At 43.0% G+C, this 12204-nt stretch overlaps 1 protein-coding gene across 2 annotated transcripts in view; it reads right to left on the reverse strand.

Moving 5' to 3' along the window:
• The window catches only part of LOC136856724 (monocarboxylate transporter 12-B), a 191366-nt gene that overhangs the window by 25061 nt on the left and 154101 nt on the right, over positions 1-12204 (reverse strand). Inside the window, exons 5-6 of one of the 2 annotated variants that reach the window (XM_067134798.2) lie at positions 8026-8502; positions 2270-2572 (exon numbers count right to left, since the gene is read on the reverse strand). In XM_067134798.2, the coding sequence (XP_066990899.2) occupies positions 2270-2572; positions 8026-8502 (780 nt within the window). Of the gene's footprint in view, positions 1-2269; positions 2579-8025; positions 8503-12204 lie in introns of both variants that reach the window. The other variant, XM_067134797.2, reaches the window with a different exon arrangement.

A 12204-nucleotide genomic window follows, 5' to 3' on the forward strand; every position in this document is an offset into this window, starting at 1 on the left:
TGACGACAGCGGGGCAGGAAAGGGCTAGGATTGAAATAGAGGCGACCGTGACCGTGGGGTTCGAACCCACTATCTCCAGAATGCAAGCTCACAGTTGTGCGACCCTAACCGCATGGCCCCTTGCTCGGTAGTCATTAAATTGCCCAATATGCTAGAAAATATTCAAGGTCATAAAATCTAAAATGAACTATGGTTGAACTTCTACTCGACCAAAAACATTTACATAGATCAGTTGTTCTTACTCAAGAACTAAAAATTTTAAATTTCGAGCATAATGATAGAACAATTTTGTGTGTTCAGGTACCAAGCGTTAGAAGTAATAGAGTTTTAGATTTTGGATAAACCTTTCACATCCACGCACCGAAAACAAACACACCTGAGAAACGGATTCGAGCTGCAATCTTAAAGTCTAAAACATCATGTTACTCTCACAATACTGCACTGCTGACAGAGTTGTTATGCGCACCGCATATAAACAACGAGATTTCTACATCTGTTACGTTTACTTTGACTCAAAACGAGATATTCACACGATCTTCGACAGATATGTGACGAGTTAAACTCCTAATAGCAGGAGAATTCAACGCTAAACATAGGTCTTGCGTTGAGGATGCACTTTTCGACCACTCTCTGAATGCTTCATATTTCCTGAGGCTGGCTGCTTCAGCAGTACCTAAATGGCTAACCATGAATGAAATGCACAAAATGTGAAGAAAATAGTCGAACCGATCAATAGGCATGAAACACAGAGTTTCAGCACCTCCCATTTGCACCATGTGTATTCATTAGCTATTTCTCGACAGGGCAGTTCAGGTCCATCAGAACAGTGTATCCTCTTCGCCTGCTGATATGCCATATTGTTTCCCTTACGCTGGCTGAGAATTCCTTACGGTTAATTGGGCAAACTACTGGTTTTGAAATTGCATTTCTCGCTCTATGAAATCCATTGTAATTGTTAAACAATTGTTAAATTATTGTCGATATCCTCCGGTTTCTCGTGGAGTACGAACCAAAGGGACAATTTTCACTGGGGTGCCTGTTGCTATTTCTTAATAGATGCAGTCTTTTTGCAGCTACCTTTTGACACAGGTCAGACTAAAACGTAGTTTCAACCAAAGTCTCAGTATCATTTACGCTGTAACAGTATGGAAGCTGTTTAAGTATGAGTGGTGCTGAGTATACCATTTGGAGCACGACTAATGTGTCCAGATATAATGAAAGATTATACTCATAGGGCAGGTCGTGCTGCAATAACACTTTCTGGCCCAGTCAGGAATGTTGCTAACTACCTCACTTCGCGATATGCATTGTGCGCCTCATTTTGCTGCCGATTCTGGGAATGCATTTGGATTTTCACGTTTAAATCGCCTGAAGGTAATGCCAATTTACATCAGGAGCAATGTCCGACTGATGGAAAGCGTATTAAGTATTTGCCCATTAGACAATGCCGCAATTTGCTACGTATACAATGCACACAATCAAAGGTAACTGAAAAACCAATTAGAACTTCATGACCTAGTATGCACTTTACACGCACATAAAGTGTATATTTTCAATGTGATAGTTGTATCATGTGTGAACCATTAGTGTGGGTGATTGAGTGAGTGAGTGAGAGTGAGTGAGTGAGTGGTGGATCATTGTTTCAGGAGGATTTTTTTTCTTACAATTTGTTTACGTCGCCCCGACACAGATAGGTCTTATGGCGACGATAAGAGGAATTATAACTGGGCAACCATCCTCTGAGGCAGGGCCTCTCAAACGCCCAAAATCTCACGCGTGCAAACTGAGCCGCAAAGGTTCTGTGCACAGTGCATCGGTCCCACTTAGCTCGGCTCGGACCAGCGCGTCGTCTCGGGGCGACTCGGCTAACCTCGGCTCAACTCGGCTCGGATTTGGAGCACTACGGAGCAAATGAGAAAGAGGGAGACAGGCGGAGCAAGCGAGACGGGTGTGGGGAAGGAGAGAGAATCCGCTATTGCTCCAAATTGAGGAGTGGGGGCCTGCACTCTGGTCAACCAAGCGAAGTCGTATTTTACACCGGACACAGCGCAATGCACTGGTGCGTGCACCCTGAGAGGCCCTGGGCCTCTGAGTGATAGCAGTATATGTATTGTTTACTTTACGACTAGTATTGAGAAAAGGCGACTGTGGTACAATCCAGGCATTGTGAAATGTATTTTAAGCCGTCGACGTGCTAACAAGAGCTCCAGTGAATGCCATTCGTGGTCTAAATGGAGAAAAATAAGATATAATATAATTATGTACTTACAAGATCGCATGCCCGCCAGGCACAAGGATCCCACCAAGAAAACGGAACGGCTGCGTATCCTGGCCCAGTCCGTAAGGAAGGGGAGGATAAGCCTGCAGGTGATGTCTCCCCCAGCCAATAGCGACATGCACATTGCGATTTCAGAACGACGCAGTCCTACACTTTCCAGGAAGAAAGGGAAGACCATTCCAAAATTCATTCCAGCAGTGTACACGGCAGCAAGTCCGATCACCAAGTTGACAAATGACATATCACGGAGCAGATCTAGGTCGAATATCTTGACGATTTTGCTCCAGCAGGATTCTAAAACTAACAAACAAAATATTGTACAACCAGCAAAATCTCCCCACCACAACCTTTGACATAAGGAGGTTAAACAAACTTCCCTCCACTTCTTTGAAACAACAAAGTGAACTCTAAAACTGAAGAATTCCTATCTACATTTTAAAAATCGAACGCTACCATACACCTCTATGAAACATTATAAGGTACTGTATAATATTTAAAACTTACGAAGTTACAAGTAAGTAAGAAAGAAAAATGTTACTTGTGTTACTGGTTAAAATTTAAGTCAACATGCAACAATTCCGCACGAGTCAATATAAATTGAACTCGTTGTGCCTTCGTTTCAGACGGGCACAAATTTAAGATTTTTTATTTAAATCATTTTTAGTCGATAAACAAGTAAGACTAATATCTAGAAAAGGTAACCTACTGTTTCTCATCAGTAATATGTTGTTACCATTGTACGAAATGCGATTAGTCTAAAGAAAATTAGAAACAAGAGAAAATGAATTTCGAAATAATTTCCAGTCTACGACTCAAGGAATATGGAAATCGAAATCAAAGACCCGAAGTATGTTTAGTGCGAATAATATTTTAACACGCTAATACTTTGGACATATGTACGGCTTCTTGGTTGAGTGATCAGCGTACTGGCCTTCGGTTTTTATGGCAACAGATTCTATTCCCGCCCGGGAACGCACAATAACTACCCTACCATCCACTAAAGAAAAATGCAATAGCGAGTTCACCGCTCCACATAGGGTTGGCGTCAGTAAGGGCATCCGGCGGAAAATCCGGAACAAAACCACATCAAGTACTGATCCAAATGAAGTATCAGGAAGGCGAGGAAGGCGAAGAAGAAAGACAAGAATAATGTAGACATATAAAATCGTTCATAATTTATTCTGCGGGCAGAAACTTTCCATCGGATTGTAGCCTAGAGAACGAGTTGAGGGCAGTGACAATAAAACAGAACAGAGAACTGCCTTACTTCTGTGAGTTAAAACTGGTCATTTTATTTCAAAATGTGTTTGATAAGATGACTTGAAAGCATGATACAGTGAAATGTTTCCCTACACATTAAATATTTTACAAACATTTTGAAGGAAAATGTTGAGCTAGAGCTGATAATATTACTTACAGGATTATCATCATCCGCAACATCAGGTGCCTGATTTTTCCTTTTACCTATCACCCCGTGCCCTGAGGGAGTATGGCGGGCGTCTTAGCGGGTGACACCCTCTCTCAGGTCAGGAGATGTGTGGTGATTTGCAGTGCAGTGAAGGACGAAGGAGAGGGGAGAATGAGAAATCACAGAAAACCATTCTCAAGCCAACCGACAGTGAGGTTTGAGCTCACTCGTTTCACGAATGCACAGTAGCTCCCCAGCGGTCTGCTCGGAGTCTCATGCACAAATGCATTTATTTCATTTACAAGTCCGATTTCATTGCGAATGAATTTTAATGGTAGACCCAGTATAAAGAAATGTGCCTGGTCGAGTTTTTTGTGACCTCGACAAAATAACTTATTCTGACTTCAATGACTTTCATAAAAATGGAATATAAATAACTCTTCCTTTAGACCAGTTGAAGCTGACTACTTTGCCATATAATACTTATAACGAAGAGTAGATCTATGTATTTTCGGAACAAATACCGGCCATTCTACGTTTTATGTCGCAACTTCGAAGCAGCTCCCTTTCTGGATCAGTTGTAGAATTCAGGCCTCTAGATCCTAACATTGCGGGTTGAAATATGGCAGAGGCAGTCCGATGTTTCAAGGACAGGAAAAATTCAACATTCCATGAATGTGATGTCAGCATTTGAAGATCTGTGGCGTCTTATTTTTTAAATAAATGCTATTTATTCGGGACGTCGACCTAAGAAGATCTTTAGCCCATACTCTGCACCATACGTTGTGAACCTGCGTGTATTTTTGAAATTGCTGAAGTGGAAAGTGTTGAATGTGAGGAAAGGAACGTTAAGAACGAGACAAACACCCAGTCCCCAGGCCAGGGATATTAATCATTTATAACTAAAAACACCTGACCGGCCTGGAATATAACCCGGGGCCGCCGGGAGACAGGCGGACGCGTTGCCCCCTACACCGCGGGCCCGGAGGGAGTCATATTCGGTGTTTTCTCAATAAAATGAAATAAAACAAAGACATAAATCACCAAATAGAGGTAAGGTTTATTTGAAATCTGGCGGACTATAAAACGGGACGTCAGAATTGAGAGCAGGCAGCCTATATGGCGTCAAATCAAAATGCCTGCACATGGTAGCCTAGGCCATGTGAGTATTATTATTATTATTATTATTATTATTATTATTATTATTATTATTTATTTATTCTTTTACCGATCACAAATATTTTCACATTCGTATTTTCAAGGTACTTTTTAATCTTATTTTTATTTGAATTTCGTATCATTTTTCTGTACTATCGTCAGAGCCAGGGTCCCTGCCTGTCGCAACTTTAGCACTAACCAACCGGTTAGGAAATTGTAACTCAAAACTCTTGTCAGCTCGGAGGAAAGTAGCCGAACTAAATGTGCTACACAAAGCAGGTAATGGTTTATTTAGGTCTCCAGAATTAGTTCCCATATTGCTCCTCCACGTCCCGTGAGGGCGTGATTAGCTCAGTGACTTAGCTGTTGGCTTACCCGGAAGGCTGAGTTTCGAATCCCGGTCGATTCTGGGTCGAGATCTTCATCTCAAGAATCACGTGCCGTCAGGAAGGGTATCCGGTCTTAAACCCCCGGAAAAAACCAAAATGAGCTCCATCGACCTCAGAAATAACTGGGATAAGCTGAAGAAAGTATTGCTCCTCCACGTCCCATCCCGTAGTACCAGAATGAAGACCCTCTTCCATATTACATTTCTGTGCATATTCCAGCAATGTTTAATACCTTACAGTATATCTATTAACAAGAACTTAGATATCTTAGTATCATATCCTTCCTTCCGCCATGATAATTCTGATCTGTATAATAAACTAGTTTACTAAAAACAGCTTTGGAAAATCCGTCCGTCCGTTCTACTGGACCGATTTGCTTCCTTTCTGTTTTATTCTCTCCGGTATTACCTGCCGGTGAATTATGAGACATTGATAGGTCTGTAAGTTCAGCCAACTTTGAGTAATCGTAAAATCAAATCATTAAATGATCACTCCAATAACTGCAGGCGAAGGTTTAACCTAACCCGCAATACATTCTGTACTTAGCAGGTTGCTCAGCGACTAACACTTTCATTAATATTCTAATATAAGATTTCCATCCCTAGTAACGTCATTTCATACAGGCATGTTTGATTACTACCTGTCAAGGCAGAGGGTAAACGCTTCCTCTGAACATGGAGGAACTTTTAGACCTATCAACGCTTCATGATTCACCGACAGGTAATTCCGGAGGGAATAAAACAAAAATGAAGCAAATCGGTCCAATAGAACGGAAGGATGGATTTGCCAAAGCTGTTTTTAATAAACTATTTGAAGTCATAGATGAGAAATATGACGAAAACAAGGATACGATACGAAGATATCTAGGTTCCTGCTAGACGTTTTGATTCTCTAACCTTTCCGAGCTTCCAAATATATTCAACAGATGGAAGAGTGTTCCTAATAAATGACATGCTGCTAAGAGAAAAAAAGTCTACGTACAAGCAGACCCTAACACGACATAGGCCTTAGATGTTATCTGGGAACACCTATCGAAGGATAACGTAGCTCAATTAGAAAGAATGAAGGCCATGTATGTTAAAAGTTCTCTGCCTGGCAAGAAACGCTACTTCGAGACTAATCTAGGAGCTTACAAGACAACCGTTCTATATAGAAGAACTGCGATTAAAAGAATAATTGCTTTCTACGACACAATACCAAGCTTTACATCAAGAACTGCAGGATATGGATAGATTTTTACCGAACAGATGGCATGGTGGCGTCAGAATGGATCAGTTCTGGCTATGAACTGCGGCATTCGATAACGCGCTTTATTTTAAATGTTCATAAAACCATTGAAAAGGGCAGGCAGAGCAATATGACTACGACATGCATATCAAGACGAGTTTCTGACGTATTTATAACTAATGCTGCGGAGCAGCGCGGGTTCTCTAGTAAAACTTAATTGTCCTTCCTGTTCTTTCCTGGTTCTTCTCTTGTATTTATGTGTATTTTCTTTTGTTTATGTCTTTGTTTATGTAAATATGTAATATATAAGGTTGCAGAGTTTTTATTGTGTATATTTGAGTCCTTTGCACACACACACACACACACACACACACACACACACACACACACACACACACACGCGCGAGGGTTGGAACTTAAATAGTGGCAACACTGCCGTGGAGACGCTATGCAACGAAATCTAATACTGTCGCTGATAGCACACGTTGGTTACATACCTACCTTACCTCAGAGCAAATGGACTCGCCCTTCCCGCATCACCTGCGTGCGCACAAGCGAGAGAAACACAGTCACTTGTGTGCTAGCGGTCTAACGTAACGTTGTCACTATATTTTTCAAACAGGAACAACAGAGTTGGATCAATATTGAACGTGCCAGAGGTCGTACAGCACGACAGTGTCATCAAGGTCTTCAAGAGGCTTGCGGGGAATCTGCATTGCCTTACAGAACAGTGGCACGTTGGGTAAAAGCTTCAACGATGGTCGGCAAACTGTGGCGGACATTCATCGGACAGGTCGTCCTACGAGCGTCAGTGAAGAAGAAGTGCATGCTCTTGCCACATTACTGGACAGTGATGAAACAAGACGATTCGTGAGCTCTCTTGCAGAGATTCGACAGGCAGTAGACCGCTCCATTCGCACATCAACAGAACAGGCTCTGCTAAAGGTATACTACGACTTCCACATCGCTGGCAACGGGTTATACACAACGCTGGTGACTACATTGAAGGACAGTAAAGGTTGCTAACATGTAACTCTCTTGTATCTGTTGTAAATAAAGTTACCACTATTTAAGTTCCAACCTTCGTTTATTTATTTCTTTATTTATTTCTTTTTTCTTTATTTATTTATTTATTTATTTATTTATTTATTTATTTATTTATTTATTTATTTATTTATTTATTTATTTATTTATTTATTTATTTATTTATTTATTTATTTATTTATTTGTCTTTAGTAGTAGCGATGTTAGGACTCATGATCCTCTCTTACACTTATATATATCTTTCATTTTAGATTAATAACTATCGTACGTATCTCGGATCTTTGTAATTCGGCGTTATGCTGTTGCTGATCCTGAATAGGTAAATAAATAAATATTATCATTAACAACAAATACCGATGATACACTTAAGAAAATGACGACCTGGAGTTTTCTACTGGACTAAATCCGATAGTAACTAAAACAATAGCACTGACCGTACAAAACTAAATAAATACTACTTTATTTGGTATTCATAATTCGGGAACTTGTAATAGCAAATTAAAATTCAATTTTACACATACCTGAAGAGTCCTTGTCCACAATTCTGAGGTGAAATTCTTCCGCAGACTTCTCTGTAACAGATTTCTCGATCTCAGCTCTATCCCCGGATAGACTCCCCGATCTTTTGTTGTCAGCTTTGATTGCAACAATAGCAACCTGATCGCTACACAGGGATAATGCAGAGGGATTTCTCTTTGGTGGTGACGCCTTCTGAAGAGGTTCTTTCTCCCCCTCAAGAGCTGGTAAACGGCGTGAATGCCACTTTACTGGGTGGAAGAGAGAAGCTCCAACTAAAGAATTCAGTGCCAGGGCTCCTAGAATAAGTACTGTACCACGGAAACTGTACTCATCAAGCAACACACGAACTGCCTGGGGCATCAGCATTTGACCCAGTCCTGTACCAGCCATGGCCAAACCCACTGCCCGGCCCCGAGCTCTTAGGAAGTACGAATTCACAGCCACAAATGTTGAAGGTGAGAGCAAGCCCAAACCTAGACCTGGAAATAAATAAACACATTACTAGGAATGTTTACAGCAAAAGTGTTTATCCAAAATTCTTATATATATATTATATTTCGTATGGCATGAGGATACATTGTTACAATTTGGTTATTAACAAATATGTACAATTACACGAAAAACAGTTTCATCTATACACACAGAACAAGTACGTAATAAACAAACTATATTTATACATTTGAGCTCATCAATATCTGCATTGCTGCTAAAGCTGAATGTCCAGTTTTGTTAGCCAACTCACAGCTTCATCACTGGCCTCGTGGATATCCTTTATTGTCCCACTGAATCTTCGGAGTGGGCACTCTGTGACGATATGTTGAACGGTCTGAGGCACGTCAGAGCAGTCGCAATAAGGATCGCTGGTAATCTTCCACTTGTGTTTCCAGAAGTTGCATCTGCCATGTTGAGTTCTGATCCGATTAAGTGATGACCAGATTTTTCTGGGTAAGTTGAAACCAGGAGGTTGCATAACTGGATCCGAAATTAGACCTAATCTGTCAGGGTTTGAAGCTGCCCACCCATAGCGCCAGGCAGTGTTAGTACGAAATTCATCTTGGACTAGCCTCTTTCCTAGTAACCAAGAAGGTTTCCTAGATTTCAGCCTGAGATTTTCACGTAGGCAGTCTTGATGTATTGGTAGAAGAGGATTGTCACAGCATTTAACCCATTCTTTCTTCAGTGCCATTTGTCTTCGGAGATGAGGAGGTGGAATATTTGAAAGAACTGGTAACCACTCCAAAGGTGTGGATTGGATGGTTCCTGATATAGTCCTCATTGTATCGTTTAACTGAGTATCTATCTTCTTTGTATGGGCACTGTTGAGCCATACTGGGCAGCAGTATTCGGCTACTGGGTATACTAACGCAAGTGCTGTAGTTCGGAGGGTGGATGCAGATGGGCCCCAGCTTGTTCCAAAATTCTTAAAAATAAGGCACTATAAAACCCGGTCACTCCATGTGAGATTTGTGCTGGACAAAGCGGTGGTGGAACAGGGTTTTCTTCGGGTACTCCAGTTTTCCCTGCCATCCTTCATTCCAGCAAAACTCTACAATATTATTTCCTTCTGTCCGTCATCACTCATTGCCCCAGAGGAGTGCGACAGGCTTCGACAACCGGCACAATTCCTATCCTCGCCGCTAGATGAGGGTTTCATTCATTCCACTCCTGACCCAGTCGAATGACGAAACAGGCTATGGACTTTTCAAGTCACTCTATAATATAGTTTTCTTATTATCCTACAGATTTTCCCACACCTGTGGATTAGCGGGTGCGAACTGCGTCGCACATGTGGATTTGGCCCTGTTTTGTGGTCGGATGCCCTTCTTGACGCCAACCCTATATGTAGGGATGTAATCACTAACGCGTGTTTCTGCGGTGGTTGGTAGTGTGGTATGTTATTTGAATATGAAGAGTGAGAGTGTTGGGACGGACACGAACCGCAGGCCCGAGCCAAACGAATTAATCAGAAGAGATTAAAATCCTCGACCCGGCAGGGAATCGAATGGGACCCTCTGAACCGAAGGTCAGTACGCTGATCATTCAGCCAACAAGTCGGACAAGACACTATAATACAGTTGTGAAACCGAAATGTCTATACGCGAGCGCATACTTAGTATTGAAATATATATTCGATAGACTAAGCTTGAAATGTTAGGAAAATCCCGAATCCAAAGAAATTACAGAATTATGGAAATGGAAAAAGTAGTAACGAAATCTAAATACACTGACTGACAGAGCAAATGCAACACCAAGAAGGAGTGGTCAGAACTTTATGCCAATTGCAGGGTAGACTGACGTCGCTGAGGTATGCTCATGATGTGAAATGCGCCGCTGTGCTGCGCACGTAGCGAACGATAAATGGGACACGGCGTTGGCGAATGGCCCACTTCGTACCGTGATTTCTCAGCCGACAGTCATTGTAGAACGTGTTGTCGTGTGCCACAGGACACGTGTATAGCTAAGAATGCGAGGCCGCCGTCAACGGAGGCATTTCCAGCAGACAGACGACTTTACGAGGGGTATGGTGATCGGGCTGAGAAGGGCAGGTTGGTCGCTTCGTCAAATCGCAGCCGATACCCATAGGGATGTGTCCCCGGTGCAGCGCCTGTGGCGAAGATGGTTGGCGCAGGGACATGTGGCACGTGCGAGGGGTCCAGGCGCAGCCCGAGTGACGTCAGCACGCGAGGATCGGCGCATCCGCCGTCAAGTGGTGGCAGCACCGCACGCCATGTCAACCGCCATTCTTCAGCATGTGCAAGACACCCTGGCTGTTCCAATATCGACCAGAACAATTTCCCGTCGATTGGTTGAAGGAGGCCTGCACTCCCGGCGTCCGCTCAGAAGACTACCATTGACTCCACAGCATAGACGTGCACGCCTGGCATGGTGCCGGGCTAGAGCGACTTGGATGAGGGAATGGCGGAACGTCGTGTTCTCCGATGAGTCACGCTTCTGTTCTGTCAGTGATAGTCACCGCAGACGAGTGTGGCGTCGGCGTGGAGAAAGGTCAAATCCGGCAGTAACTGTGGAGCGCCCTACCGCTAGACAACGCGGCATCATGGTTTGGGGCGCTATTGCGTATGATTCCACGTCACCTCTAGTGCGTATTCAAGGCACGTTAAATGCCCACCGCTACGTGCAGCATGTGCTGCGGCCGGTGGCACTCCCGTACCTTCAGGGGCTGCCCAATGCTCTGTTTCAGCAGGATAATGCCCGCCCACACACTGCTCGCATCTCCCAACAGGCTCTACGAGATGTACAGATGCTTCCGTGGCCAGCGTACTCTCCGGATCTCTCACCAATCGAACACGTGTGGGATCTCATTGGACGCCGTTTGCAAACTCTGCCCCAGCCTCGTACGGACGACCAACTGTGGCAAATGGTTGACAGAGAATGGAGAACCATCCCTCAGAACACCATCCGCACTCTTATTGACTCTGTACCTCGACGTGTTTCTGCGTGCATCGCCGCTCGCGGTGGTCCTACATCCTACTGAGTCGATGCCGTGCGCATTGTGTAACCTGCATATCGGTTTGAAATAAACATCAATTATTCGTCCGTGCCGTCTGTTTTTTCCGCAACTTTCATCCCTTTCGAACCACTCCTTCTTGGTGTTGCATTTGCTCTGTCTGTCAGTCAGTGTAAAATAACGGAAACAAGCAATTGGACAGAGCTATTTTCTGGGCATCTCTTTAGGATGGATGAAAACAGATTGTAAAAGAAGATATCGTCGCAGGAAAGGTAAAAGGTTGTATTCCACAAAGCTCTTCCTATCAATTATTCTCCTTAAGACTGGTCACGCCTCCCAGCCACATATGGATACGCAGTCCATCAGAACAATGTCCGTTGTGTTCGTTATCCTATGTCGACGATTAAACGAAAATTAACCTTACATGCATTGTACACTAGGAGTGCGCAAATACGTAATGCAAACGTACATTCCTACAGTACGGTACTGTAAGGTTCATTTTCCTTTACACATGGGCATAGGAAAATGAACACAACAAAATTTGTTCTGATGGACTGCATATCCATACGTGGCTGGGAGGCGTGACCAGTCTTAAGGAGAAGAATTGATAGGAGGAGCTTTGTGGAATACAACCTTTTACCTTTCCAGCGACGATATACAAATACAATTTACAATCTGCTTTACATCGCACCGACACAGATAGATCTTATGG

Source organism: Anabrus simplex, chromosome 1 (assembly GCF_040414725.1).
Source record: "Anabrus simplex isolate iqAnaSimp1 chromosome 1, ASM4041472v1, whole genome shotgun sequence".
In the NCBI taxonomy this organism is placed as follows: domain Eukaryota; kingdom Metazoa; phylum Arthropoda; class Insecta; order Orthoptera; family Tettigoniidae; genus Anabrus; species Anabrus simplex.